The sequence below is a fragment of the Triplophysa dalaica genome, chromosome 1 (assembly GCF_015846415.1).
Source record: "Triplophysa dalaica isolate WHDGS20190420 chromosome 1, ASM1584641v1, whole genome shotgun sequence".
In the NCBI taxonomy this organism is placed as follows: domain Eukaryota; kingdom Metazoa; phylum Chordata; class Actinopteri; order Cypriniformes; family Nemacheilidae; genus Triplophysa; species Triplophysa dalaica.
In genome coordinates, this window is record NC_079542.1 from 7,326,188 (window position 1) to 7,340,435 (window position 14,248).

Genomic DNA, 14,248 nt, shown 5'->3' on the forward strand with positions numbered 1-14,248 from the left:
CATGCAGATAGAAGCAGAAGACGACGGATGTGGAGAATGTTGAGGTTTGACAATTGACTTCCTTGTGTGAAACGGTCTGAACCTCAGAAACACATGCACGACTCGTTTTATCAATGGTTTTATGAGGGGGGGTTAAAATCCATAAGGTCATATGAATTATGCTGGTGTATAATTGTTTTGATAAACAAAAAATATTGTTTAATTATAAATATTCATATTTATTAAATCACTAATAATCAAAGAGAGTGATGAAATGCTATAACACCGGTACAGCAAAGGAACAAAACGAAAGTAATGTCCAAATCCACTAGTAATACTAATGTGAATCATTCTTGTGAATCGGTTCCTTAAAACATTCCAAATCATAAACGACGCAGTAATTCAGTTAAAAAAAAGCTTTTATTCAACAAAATGTGGCTAAGTTGTACTTTACCACAAAAGTAATTTGCGACAAGACTAAACAACAAAGTACATTTTTTTTACACAACGTCCAAGTGAACAGTTCAAAGGAATCGCTCAAATGAATCGGACTTCCCTGTGCTCGTGCTTTAACATGAAAGAACAGGAAAAGTTAAATGCCAAAGAACAGAGGATATGGGAGGAGTTGAGGTCTCCTAAAAAACAGCTCAGCCGCTGTCGTCCTCCCTGAAATGTTTCGCTTGACACAAAAACAGAATGAAACCTCGCGCGTCTCCGATGTGTTCAAAGCTGCGATCGCTTCATTGTTTACGAGTAAGGACCGGCTCGTTTAGGTGCGTTCACTACTGAAGCGCCTCTGCCAGCACTTTTAGGGAGATTTTGAGACACTCAAATGGAAGAAGAGCCGCTGCTGACGGGGAGCGTGAACCGGGACTCGGGTGATTACGGATCTCATGATAATGGACACAAGGATTCGGTGAGATCAACGGAGTCGTCTCATTCAGCGACTGAAGAAGGTAACTTCTGACCTCCGACAAGGTCCAAAAATTACGTGTCATTTTCATACTCAGATTCCATGACATCGCATATCTGTTTTGATTTCTGCCTCTCATGTAGTTTTTCATGCGTCTTCTTTTGCGTCTTAAATGCATATACAGTAACGTTTACATTAAAGTAAACTTTATAATATAATTATTATTTGATTATATTTTTGTTTATAGTAGAGTTATGCCTACTGAAAAACTTTATAAATTAACCCAATGGATGTAAATAAATGATCGATATCGTGTGATCGCAATAGCAAAATTGTCTCAATAATATGAAACGATAGGTATTTGATAGAAAAGAGGATGCTTATGGCACGTTTCCAAAGTCATCATTGGTCATAATTAAAATATTGCGATAAACAACGCCATGTGGGCTTTATATCGAGGTTTCTTACAGTGAGATTTTGATACTTTCACATCCCTAGAACCAAACATTCTGGTGGATTTATAATGCTTAAAATGAGAATTATTTTAGTTTTAATTGAAGCTGTGTTGGTCTGCTGGTAATGTGTCGGGTTCTTGCGGGATGCTCCATGTCTGGCAGATGGGAACCTGTAGAACGACATTAAATCCTACTGACACAAAACACACAACATGAAAGGATTTTGTCATGTTTTTTAATGGGGAACCAGTTCGTAATGTTACATTAGATAGGGATATAATAAAAGTAAATGTAAATGTATCAGACCTGGTTGATGACTCAGGGCAGGAGGTCAGCAGTAAATCTACATTAAGACTAAGATCTCCACCTTGGCTGTATTACTACTTAAAGTAAGAAAAATGTTTATAAGTGTAAGTTGAATGTTGTTCTAAGGTGGGTGTCCAGTAGTCACCCTTGTATTTAGTTTTGGTGTGCTAGACAAACAATCCTTGGTCTTTTACTGTATAAACAAAGTTACTCTGGAGGGCAACACATTGATTGTTGCATCTATCCGAAAACAAATGGAGATTCGAGGAAAAGTTATACTCACTCAAAAGTATACATACATTATACTCACTGTAGAGCAGGGCTATTTAACTGGCGGCTTAACATTTCAAATAAGTGGAGGGACTTTAACATTAGTGACAGGAGTCATAGCAACACGTTTATGAACGTGGCCCTTTTAAGAGCTGACGCTCTAAGCAGGTCTAAAATGCACTTCCCATTTTCACTACTCTTTGCATTCATTTAAGACATGATTTATCTCATTGAAGACCATGCTTGTGAAAAATACTAGACAAAACGTGCTTTCTGGCATAATCTTGTGTGTTTTTGTCCATACAAGCACTAAAGATAAGTTTATACTGGTGGGCTGTCTGACAGAATCTGAAGCAGCCTTTATATCAGACGGGACAGATGTTTCTTTAATGGCTTTAAATATTTTTAATGCGTTAATGTAAAAAAAGTTTTTTGGGCATTATTATGTAACTAGGATATATTTTCAAAAACAAGTTTTAAGGATTTTCTAGTTTTAATAATGTTTTTTACCTAAATGTTACTCACTTTGTTTGTGTTTCTTATTTTAAAAGATGCAGAACTCTATATCCAGCAGGCAGTTGTATTTATTGAAGATGCAATTCAGGTAAAAACAAAAAACTTCTGTTTTTAACGTTTTTAATGTAGTTAAAGTTATCCTATGTATTTCTATGCCATGTTACGGTTTCCGTTTCTGTTTCCCACAGTATCGATCAATCAATCACAGGGTTGACACAGGATCTATACGGTTATATAGATGGTACTACTCCAGTATATGTCAGTGGTAAGTAAACAAAGTCGTGTAGTGAAATCCAGCATTATTTGATTTTTTTATTATTATTTTATTATATGTTAAAGTGCTAATAATTTGGTTTACAGTAATGCATCAACAATAGATATTTTCAGAATAATGTTGTTAATGCACTTACACTGACCAAAATTATCAACACAATTATTTGTTTTCCCCCCTATTTTTCATGAGCTGAAATCAAAGATCCAAGACTTTTTCCATGTACACAAAAGGCCTATTTCTCTCAAATATTGTTCAAAAATCTGTCTAAATCTGTGTTAGTGAGCACTTCTCCTTTACCGAGATAATCCATCCACCTCACAGGTGTGGCATATCAAGATGCTGATTAGACAGCATGATTAGTGCACAGGTGTGCCTTAGGATAGCCACAATAAAAGGCCACTCTAAAATGTGCAGTTTTATCACTCAGCACAATGCCACAGATATCGCAAGTTTTGAGGGAGCGTGCAAATTGGCATGCTGACTGCAGGAATGTCCACCAGAGCTGTTCCCTGTGAATTGAATGTTCATTTCTCTACAATAAACCGTCTCCAAAGGCGTTTCAGAGAATTTGGCAGTACATCCAACCGCCCGCAGACCACGTGTAACCACACCAGCCCAGGACCTCCACATTCAGCATCTTCACCTCCAAGATCGTCTGAGACCAGCCACCCGGACGACTGCTGCAACAATCGGTTTGCATAACCAACAAATTCCTGCACAAACTGTCAGAAACCGCCTCAGTAAAGCTCATCTGCATGCTCGTCGTCCTCATCTGGGTCTCGACCTGACTGCAGTTTGTAGTCGTAACTGAATTGAGTGGGCAAATGCTCATATTCGATGGCATCTGGCACTTTGGAGAGGTGTTCTCTTCACGGATGAATCCCTGTTTTCACTGTACGGTTCACTGTTCACTGACTGGTTTTTGGACCCCACTAGACCCCCCCTATACAGTAAAACTGTACATTTTATTGTGGCCAGCCTAAGGCACACCTGTGCAATAATCATCCTGTCTAATCAGCATCTTGATATGCCACACCTGTGAGGTGGATGGATTATCTTGACAAAGCAGAAGTGCTCACTAACACAGATTTAGACAGATTTGTGAACAATATTTGAGAGAAATAGGCCTTTTGTGTACATAGAAAAAGTCTCAGAAATTGAGTTCAGCTCTTGAAAAAAGGGGGCAAAAACAAAAGTGTTGCTTTTATAATATCAGTTTAGTTCTTACATGCAAATATGTTTTTTTATAGTAACTTGATACCAACATAATTCTTCTGGATTGAATGTAAATTGCTTTGTGAATACTTTCACAACATCCCTGTTTGGTGTAACACCACAAGATTAGTAAGCAATTCTGTCCAACTAAATTCTTGATAAATCTTGCTGCTTACGAAACTGAATGAATTTGTTTTATCCGAGTGTAGTGCCTAGCCCAATTGTAAGTGCTTTACTGTAAATGTGAAAAGGTTTATTTGTTATTAAAAATTAAGTATAATGTTTAAATAATTGTGTGTGCTGTTATTGTCAGATATATATATATATACCCTAAACAATTTGAACAATGCTATACTGTAGCATTTCGCAGAGCCGTCTCTAATTTTGAAAGCTGCTTTTAGTTATTAATTTCCTTAATATTAAACATCTGTTTCATGTATCATCTCATAATTTTTGGTAAAATGATTTGTTTAAGATATATGTTTGCGCTACAGTATATGTCTTTACAATAAATTCCACTTGACTGTGATATTTTGTTGTAGCCTTTAAAGGGATAGTTCATCAAAAAAATTAAACTCATGTAATTTCATCCTGTTAATGACTTTGTTTCGATGAACAAAAGGAAAGATATTTGGAAGAATGTGAGTCATTTTCAATTCTGGGACATCATTCACTACCATAGTGGGAAGAATTAAATGGTAGTCAAAGATGCCCGAGAACTCTTTGTTTTACTAATTTCTTCCAAATATCTCATTATGTGTTAAACAGAACAAAAAAATACATTATTTCTTCCCAATTATGGTAGTGGATTATATCCCAGAACTGAAAATTACTAACATTCTTACAAAAATCTTTATGTGTTCATTGGAACAAAGAAATGTATACAGGTTTGAAGCAACCTGAGGGTTAGTAAATGATGACCACTTTTTCAGTTTTGGATGATTTTTGCATATACCTTCTTGTGTAAGGTTGAATGTGTCTATAAGTCTAAATAAGTTTTCTTAGTCTGTAGACTAAGCTCTTTCCCAAACTCTCTCTTGAAGGGGTCTGGGGTTTACCATCGCTGTTGTGCTGGCTCTGGCCTTCATTGAGAGACCCTCCTCTCTGACTTACACCTCTGACATACGTTTCAAACCTAAAGCCTGGGAACCTCCGTGTGGAATGACGGAGGCTATTGAGATGGTTTGCCTTTGTATCTTCATCCTGGACGTCACTGTGAAGGTAGAAGTCTTGAAATGTGCAGTTTACTATAATAGTACCGCAAATCCTTTTTTGTTTAAACTTTATGGCTAACTTTGTAAGTAACATATCGGATAATAGCGTGAATGTGATGTGACTGCCTTTAATTTCCTATTATATTTTAATGAAAGACCTGTTTTGTTCTGCAGAGCTATTTGATTGGATGGGATGAGTTTCGTATGAATAAATGGCTGATCGGCTACACAATAGTCATTACAACATCAGTTATTGACTGGATGTTGAGTGTTAGCATGATGTGCAATGAGGTGAGTCAGCAACTGACCTTTTGAAACATTGAAAAATCATGAAATAAACAAAATATTTAAAACATCGGTGACCCTAAACAGGGATTCAATATAACGCAGAACATCCTAAGCATGACTTGAGATATACAAGCAGTTTTAATGTTGTGATGTCCGCATGTGACCCGCAGAGTTTAAGAGTCAGGAGATTGATACGGCCGTTTTTCCTCCTGCAAAACTCTTCCCTCATGAAGAAAACTTTAAAATGTATTAAAAGGACTCTTCCAGAGATAGCCAGGTAAAACAATCTTTATGAGAAGTGTTTCTATTTTGTTTTGATATACTCAGTATTTTCACTTCCTAGTTTGTGGGCACTGTCATGTTTATATAGTAATTTGACAGATGTGAAATATGTATTGTCTAAAAAAATTGTTTTGTCCATTTCAGTGTCATCCTGCTTCTGGCCATGCATCTCTGCTTATTCACTATGATAGGAATGCTGATCTTTGCCAAATCAGATGTAATAACGGATCACACCCTTATCCTTTTTAATTTAAACTTTTTAAACATTTTAAAGCAGTTTAGTCAGTGTGTCACAATTTTTGTTTTTGTGTCAATGTTTTTTGTAGGATCCTAAGAGGAATGGAGAATGGGAAACATACTTCAAAAACATGCCAAAGGCCCTTTCGTCTCTACTGGTTCTGCTCACCACAGCAAATAATCCTGACGGTATGTGTTTATTTCACTTTGACAGCAACATACGCTCTTTCAAAAGGTGTGAGTTTCTGAATGACTGGTGCTGATTCAGATAGTTCAGTGACGCATTCTGCCACCGCTGTGTTGAATCTCCATGTCCTCTACTCCGGTTCATGGCAGTAGAAGCTGTGAGTCATTTGCATATCAGATGACATGGTGTCTTGTGACCTTTTGTGAAGCTGTTAAACTTTCACAGGTATCTGAAGGTCTTAAACACACTGATGGCCTTTCTGTCTTAAAAATATGAACTCAACATATCTTTTTTCTTTCAACAGTCATGATTCCTGCATACTCTCTGAACCGTGGCTATTCTATATTTTTCATAATCTTTAGTGTGTTTGGTAAGTTGTTTGGCTCTTAACTATGTTTTTATGGCCATATGAATCTCATAACCAGATGTTTTTGTGCACCTGCATTACATTGAGTTTTTTGTTTTCGCTAGGAACATATTTGCTGATGAATTTAATGACGGCTATTATTTATAATCAGTTCAGAGGGTATCTTCTGGTGAGTGTCATACTTTCACATTCATGTTGTTTTTACATTAGGAATATGATATTTTTTTTAATTAAATGACGGCTGTAGTTCACTCACAAATGGAAATTAGTTAATTCTGTAGTTAATATTAAATTATTGTATCATTTCCACCCATTTGCTTTATTAGATGTCAGTCCAGACGTCTATAATGAGGAGACGTCTGGGTATCCGGGCGGCATTCGAGGTGCTCTGCTGTCCGGGGAGAGGACACACCAGCAGTCATGCTGAAGGCCATGTGTAAGATCAAATCTTCCTACTAAATCTCAACCTTTGACCCTTAAAGTCGGCATGAAATGGAAGTAACGATTGTATTTATTTCTATATCGTCACGTTTATTCGAGTGAAACGGCTTCGGCGGGTCTTGATTTACCACATGGATAACTTAATAAGTCGTGGGAAGATGGGCGTTGCTAACCAAATTGGGGCAGAATTGAATGCAAGTTTGCAGTCAGTTGGGGAGGATAATTCCCCACCGGACTCGCCATCGGCACCCTCTCATGGAGAATCCTCCACCCTTGCACCATTCCTCATGACAGGAAGTGATGAGAAGTCCTTTCGAGGGGGGGAAGAAGATCAAGATTTTTTTTTTTAATTATGAGGGCACAATAATAAAAAAAGTGAATAATGAAGTGCACAGATAAGTCCCTAAGCTGTGTAAAAAGTTAACCAAGTGGCAACCTGACTTAAACTGCAATTCATTGACTGGCCATTAGAGACTGGCTCCATAAGACAGTAGAATCTCATTGAGCCCCAACTTTAGAGCAGAAAAAAACATGTAAACACAAAAAATTATTTTGGTCTATATAGCTAATTTTGCCCTTCATGACAACTGTGAGGGGGGTGAAAAAGTCATCCATTTAATTTATATTAAGCCTTAAATTTCTGCTAATTTATGGCATGGCCACTTGAGTGACAAGTGGTTTCAGGCACCTCACCTCCAACCACATCCTGCCCATTTTCGATTATCCGTTAGTGATGCGCGGTCGATGCGCTGCTAAGATAGGCTTCAAAAATGCTCTTCAGAAACCTTATGGATGACGTCACAGACGCTACGCCCATGTTTTATACAGTCTGTGATAATAACACTACAACATTCCATAAAATATGATTTAATTTTTTTTATTTCATGCCTTCTTTAACCATACAATTGGCATTACATTGACCCAAAAATTTTACATACATCACTGCCATAGGGAGCGGGTGGCAGTGCGCATGTTTATTCAGGTCATGGGTAGAGTCCATATGAAGTCTTACTACAGATCGGCCATCACTAAGGTTGGTACGGATCTCCGGACAGTTTGTGTAAAGTGTGCATGTAGTGCTGGACTGGACTTGATTTGTGTTTGTGTCTCAGGCTGCTCAGCAGTTCCCAGATGGCTACATCGATGGCGAGGCCTTCCAGAACCTGTTCTTTGAACTCGATAAAGACTTTCTCAAAGAGGTTTGGCTCCCTCTTTTACTTTCGGCTGCATTCAGAATGTGACATATAGTCCGTTCATTTAAATAATTTTATTTAATTATTATTCTTTTACGTTTCATGCTAATGTATCAATTCAATTGTGTTTGTTGTGCAGCATCCACCGAAGCCACAGTACAGTTTCTCTCTCCTGCAGCACATCCAGCGTATTTACAACCATTACACAATTACAGTGCTGGGAAATGTTGTTGCTCTGGTTAATGTCCTATGCATCTGTGTAAGAAACCTCATTTCCTTAACACATACACCATCCAACATACACACTATTATCAATGTAAATAGATTAGAGAGTTGCACAAAGCCCTAAAAGTGACGTAACTGATGTAACAGCAGAGGTACTGTATAAGGAAGAGAAATCGCGAAAATGACAGATTAAGCATCTGTTTAATCATAAAGGAAGTTTAATTTATTATTTAATGTACAATTATAAGGTAATGACAGAAAAATATATTGGTAAAAAAATAAAAGCGCTCATATTGTAAGATTGTTTATTTTCCTTAAATATAAGTAACACATTATTATTATTTAAATTAGTAAGATCTGGAACATAATGTGAAATATCGGGCTATTTTACTAAGATCATTCAGCTCATAAAAGTAGTAATTGGTTTTTTAATGTGCAAGAGGACATCTTGTGGACAGTATATGTAACAACACATGAAGTTGAGTACATCTGCTTTCATTATTTACACTGGACACAAACAGTTTTTGTGGGTGTGTATTCTGTGTAATCCCCTATATCTTATATCCTATACCTGTATTTCTGCAGACTATCTTAGTTCTGGATTCAGAGAAATCTGCATCAGAAAGAGATTACTACTACGTGGAGGTACTGCAACATCTCATTATTATACTCTTTGCACCAGCATAAATTCCCTTCAACTTCATATTTGCAGCATATTTGCACATCAAATATTGGGGCAAATTTTGAAATGGCCACAATATAAACTAATATAGTATCTTGTTTAACATAACAATTAAACTGTATTAATAACATTAAAATAGGTTGTTTATTTCTTTGCTGTGTTGTTATATTAGTGTTTGTACAGAGAGTTCTGTGCAAAGCTAAATAATTAATGCAAATTTGTCTTTTGTCTTTTAGATCATCAACTGTGTTTTCATCCTGTACTATTTAATAGAGATGTCAATGAAGATACTGGCTTTCGGGTGGAGAGGTTACCTGTCTTATAGAAATAACATATTTGATGGATTCCTCACTGTTCTTCTGCTGGTAAGATATTTCCTCTGAAGTTATGTATGAATTTTAAAGTAATCCTATAAGCTATTTTGCTGATAGAGGTTTTGTGTCCTTTTATTTTCAACAGACGATTCAGATTGCCATATTCATCACATACAAGATTCCTGATACTAAAGTGTAAGTGTGTGGAGTTTGAGCTATTGTTATGATTTACTGTATAATGTAAATTTGTAAGCACAAAAACAACTTTCTAGCTGTTCTTCTAATGAATTGATGTTGTTATTGATGTTATAGGGATCTGGAGTCACAGCGTATGCTGTCATTGTGGGAGATGGTGCGATTGGTCAACATGTTGATCGTTTTCCGCTTCCTCAGGATAATTCCAGAAATCAAGGTGAGCAAAAGAGTCCTAACATAAAGTAAATTTCCTACACTGTAGTACAATTACTTTTCTGGTCTTTTAAATGGACTTAACTAACCCTCATGTCATGACATCATAAAAAAGTATTTAATTTACAAATATTTTTATCATATCTTTGTTATCATAAGAAATAAGAAGTATAAATACATCTAAGAGACCATTTCAGGGACCATTTTTTCTGATTTTAAAATGGACTATTTTTCGTATGTGTTTAGGTAAAATGATATATTTTTTTCTTTGAACTAATAATAATATTCCTCCCAAATCTCAAATAAAACTGCTTTTTTTGCATTTAATAGCAGAAAATTAAAACTGGAGAGACAGGTCAAAATAACAGAAAAGATTATCTTTATTTTTCAGACCTCAAATATTGCAAAGAAAACCAGTTCATATTCACTATTAAAAATTACAAATGTAATATTTGTACATGTTTTTAGGAAAAGTTCAAAAATATTTTTTTATGATGACGTTTGATGAAGTTTTCAAATTTGTTGAAACTCAAGAATGGGTACTCTAGAAATGCTTATTAGAAATGGAAATTTAAAATGGTCTCTTAGTTTTTTCTGCAGCTATATATACATATATATATACATATACATTGCATTGTAGTCCTGATTTATATCATCACTCTTTGTTTGAACAAATACCTTTTTTGAGGTGTTGAAATGTAAAATTGTGTGAATTCCACCTTGAGTTTTTTACCTACAGTGTTAATGTAAATCCTTTGAAAATTGTCTGTTTAGTTGATGGCTGTAGTGGCCAGCACTCTTGTGGACCTGGTGAAAAACTTACGGGCATTTGCTGGAATTCTGCTGGTGAGGGAGCAGATTTAACGTATTTCTCCTTTAATCTGAGTCATTATTATTGATTTTGATCATCTCACATCTGTCCTGTTTGACCCAGGTGGTTTACTACGTGTATGCAGTTCTTGGTATCTGGCTTTTCCAGGGAGCCATAACCGCCCCAACAAACATGAGGTACTGTTCCATAACATCCATTGAAAGCACTTTTATATGAAGACTGATGTTTGATAGCGTATTCATACTGAAAAAATCCTCAATCAATTTACAGTATATTTCAAATTTCTGTATATCTGAATATCTTTTCTCGCTCTGTGTGCTCTCCTCTCAGTGCGATCTCTAACTCCAGTCTGGAGAATATCACCAAAGCCTTCACCATGGATTGTGGCTCTTTTGAACAGCTGGAATACTGGCCAAATAACTTTGATGATTTCGCTGTAAGTTTTATAAAGAAGTTTTATAAAAAGCCCTAATTTAATTGCAGCCTCCAATGATGCACTGACAAAACGTTCACAAGACTTACCTTAAAAATATGAGAGCTTCAATTTGATTGGCTGACATTATGCCATTATTACGCAAAGCAGTAATATAACGAGTTTAGTTTCCTACAAAGAGAGCTATTGACTAGCTACCAAAGACTAATGTTTATGATATCTCCTTTGGAAAAGACGGCATCTTTATCCTCTGAGAGCCACGGGAGTGTTTGGAAAGGGATGTGGAGGTGAGCCGTTGGTTGCAATTCGCAACCTTACCACTAGATGCCACTAAAATCTCCACATTGCTTCTTTATTTGTTCAAATAAAGTATTTGTTGTATTTATACTGGTTTTTGTATGCAACACTGAGAAGCAAGTGGACACGATACTGTATCTATAAATGCATATCTATTAGATAAATATTCACAGTTATAAAAGATGTGTGCACTCTTTTGGACCTGGTGAAAAATTTACGGGCATCTGATGGAATTCTGCTGGTGAGAGAGCAGATTTAACATATTTCTCCTTTAATCTGAGTTATTATTATGGATTTTGATCATCTCACATCTGTCCTGTTTGACCCAGGTGGTTTACTACGTTTTTGTATGCAACACTGAGAAGCAAGTGGACATGATACTGTATCTATAAATGCATATCTATTAGCTAAATATTTACAGTTATAAAAGATTACCAACTGCCTCACATATTTCAATGTTGTATTGTGTTGAAATGACTCAATCTCCTGCTCTTTTTATTCAGTATTTGATTTATCTTTGGTGAATATTATTGTCTCTTTCAGTCCTCTTTGGTCCTGCTTTACAACATCATGGTGGTGAATAACTGGCATGTCTTCACAGACGCATACACTAGATATACTACAGAGTAAGCTAGAATCTCCATCAACACACATACACGCCTCTGTTTAGCATGTTTGTTTGTTTTGGATGGGCAGGGTTTTGTAACCGTATACCCATAACCCTCTCTCGTCAGGTGGTCTTTGGTGTACTTTGTGGCCTGGTGGGTGACATCTTCAGTCATGTGGGTCAACTTGTTTGTGGCCCTCATTTTGGAGGTATGTTGTCGATCTTTAGTTGTAGATAATTATATATTTGATGGTGAGTCAGTGTTTTAGAACAATACTGATCACTGATGCTTGCGATTGAGGTTATCATCATTTTTATAATTGATGTCTGGCACAATGGCCAACAAATAATCAATATATCAATTCCTACACACTTTCCTCATGGTTTTGTCCAGAACTTCACATATAAATGGGACAGAAGTAACTCGCTCTCGGTTTCGGATGTGGAGAGGATCGCCTATCAAAGCACTGTTCAGCTCATGTTCAGGTGAGAGTTTTGAAATGATTTACTAAATTAATAAGTGTATTTATTGCATGGATTTCTCTATGATAAAAGTGTTCTTAAACACCTGTATATGACTTTGTGAATCACACCAGATGATATGTCTCTGTGCTTTTGCGTCCATACAATGGAAGTCAAGTGCAGTCCAATGTTGTTTGGTTACCAACCCAAGCATTTTATTTAATCCTTTTTCTCATCCTTTCTCCAGAGAGCAAATCCAAGAGCCGACAGAAGAAGAAATTCGAGCTATGCTACAACAGCATCCTCATCTTCACCTCGCTTGGTGACCCCAAACACAAACCTTCATCTCCATCTCACGTGACATCATTCATGCATACAACAATATAATTGCAACCAAACACACTCAGAATCCTCTTGGATTGAAAGGCCTCATAATTACAAAACCCTCCATTTCTTAGGGCCCGATTCCTATTTTGGGGTCTGTGTTCTTTCAGTTCTGCATAAGAAAGGATGTATGTGTTTTCACTTAGAACAAAGCTGGTTTTCAGAGTAACATCTGATCAATTAGATTATCAGTACCAGCATGTTGTAATATAGGATTAAATCTTTGAAGTTTAAAATCTTTTTTTTTTTTTTGAGAAAATAACATTAACATTTGTTGTGCATTAGTAAAACCATCAAGATTTTATTTATTTTGTATGGCTGTTACAATCGTACAACTAAGGAACGAATGTATTGAGCTTTTATGTAGTGTAAATTATGTAAGTTTTATAGAAAAGATCAGAGGTTATAAATATAAGATATTCTGTATGTGATACAGTGTGCATTTATCATGGAAAACAAAGGGATGTGGCGATGTGCCATATTTTTATTTTGCAGTTTTGCTAACTTTTAGACTTGGTTTAAATGTTTGACACATTTGTCAAGGGCTTTTATTTATAGGGTATCAGATTTTACTGCATGTTTTATGAAACTTATTTTTAAACAAATAGTACAGAGCAGTTCTCATTATTATAAAGTGAAACGTATAAATTTTATTTGTGTAATGTGAATAAAAAACTCTTGAATTGGTTTAAAATGAAATGTGCCTTAAAAGAACATCATGATAGTATTTCTTACCTTGCTCTAATTTAGCATAAAATACTATTAGACAGGATGAGTTATTACTATTATAATAATAAGGGGTATTTGATTTCTAAAGCTATTTCAACTTTTTTATTTGAAGGTACAATATGACCCATAGTTGTTGGTTGTCGAAGAAATCTAGTGACCTTTGATCATTAGTTTCATATTGATGTTTCATATTCCATTATCGAATAGTTTTACTGTAAGAAGAATATTTTTATTTAATATATGGTATAAATGGTTCAGTCACACTGTGTAGTTTTCTTTCTTTCTGAGCATGACATCGATCAAGAATCTGTCAACAGGCGTATCAGGCTTTTATCACAGTTTAGTTTTGGGGAACATGTTTTACTTCAAACCTCAGATGACATCACCCATAACCAACAGACCACACAGACCTGCACTATGCTTTTGGTTTGAACGCAACACTCTCATTTCCAGCACAGCCTGTTTAGCAAAACTATTTAGAGGTCTGGTTAGAAACTCCCAGGTGATAAAATGGAGTTTCTCAGCCTGCAGTCATAGAGATCACCTCAGCACGAACACACAATCTTTTTGCAAAGTTTTTTTAGTAGGCTTAACATCCAAACACACCCTCTCACACAGGCCATGTTTTCCCAAAACAGAATGTAGTGGTCGCTTTGACCTTCTGCGGTACACACATCAAAGAGCCATGCCTTCTCTGTCCATGTGTACAAACACAGAGTTTCCCTTCCACTGTTTGTT

General features: G+C 36.1%; 1 protein-coding gene across 2 annotated transcripts; it reads left to right on the forward strand.

The window, feature by feature from the left end:
• The first annotated feature begins 603 nt into the window (after positions 1 to 603).
• Positions 604 to 13,773, forward strand: tpcn2 (two pore segment channel 2). 2 transcript variants are annotated; one of them, XM_056757340.1, is made up of 25 exons: positions 604 to 935; positions 2,475 to 2,527; positions 2,628 to 2,704; positions 4,972 to 5,149; positions 5,317 to 5,433; positions 5,601 to 5,707; positions 5,857 to 5,929; positions 6,039 to 6,138; positions 6,441 to 6,506; positions 6,608 to 6,672; positions 6,830 to 6,939; positions 7,896 to 7,977; positions 8,057 to 8,143; positions 8,277 to 8,396; positions 8,948 to 9,007; positions 9,281 to 9,409; positions 9,504 to 9,553; positions 9,671 to 9,770; positions 10,541 to 10,612; positions 10,701 to 10,774; positions 10,929 to 11,034; positions 11,872 to 11,954; positions 12,063 to 12,144; positions 12,330 to 12,421; positions 12,645 to 13,773. In XM_056757340.1, the coding sequence occupies exons 1-25, from the start codon at positions 812 to 814 to the stop codon at positions 12,721 to 12,723; spliced, it is 2,286 nt and encodes a 761-aa protein (XP_056613318.1). In that variant the 5' UTR covers positions 604 to 811; the 3' UTR covers positions 12,724 to 13,773. The 2 variants fall into 2 exon arrangements, with proteins under 2 accessions (XP_056613318.1, XP_056613323.1); XM_056757345.1 differs by lacking the exons at positions 11,872 to 11,954; positions 12,063 to 12,144; positions 12,330 to 12,421; positions 12,645 to 13,773 and adding an exon at positions 11,266 to 11,865.
• Positions 13,774 to 14,248: the final 475 nt, after the last annotated feature.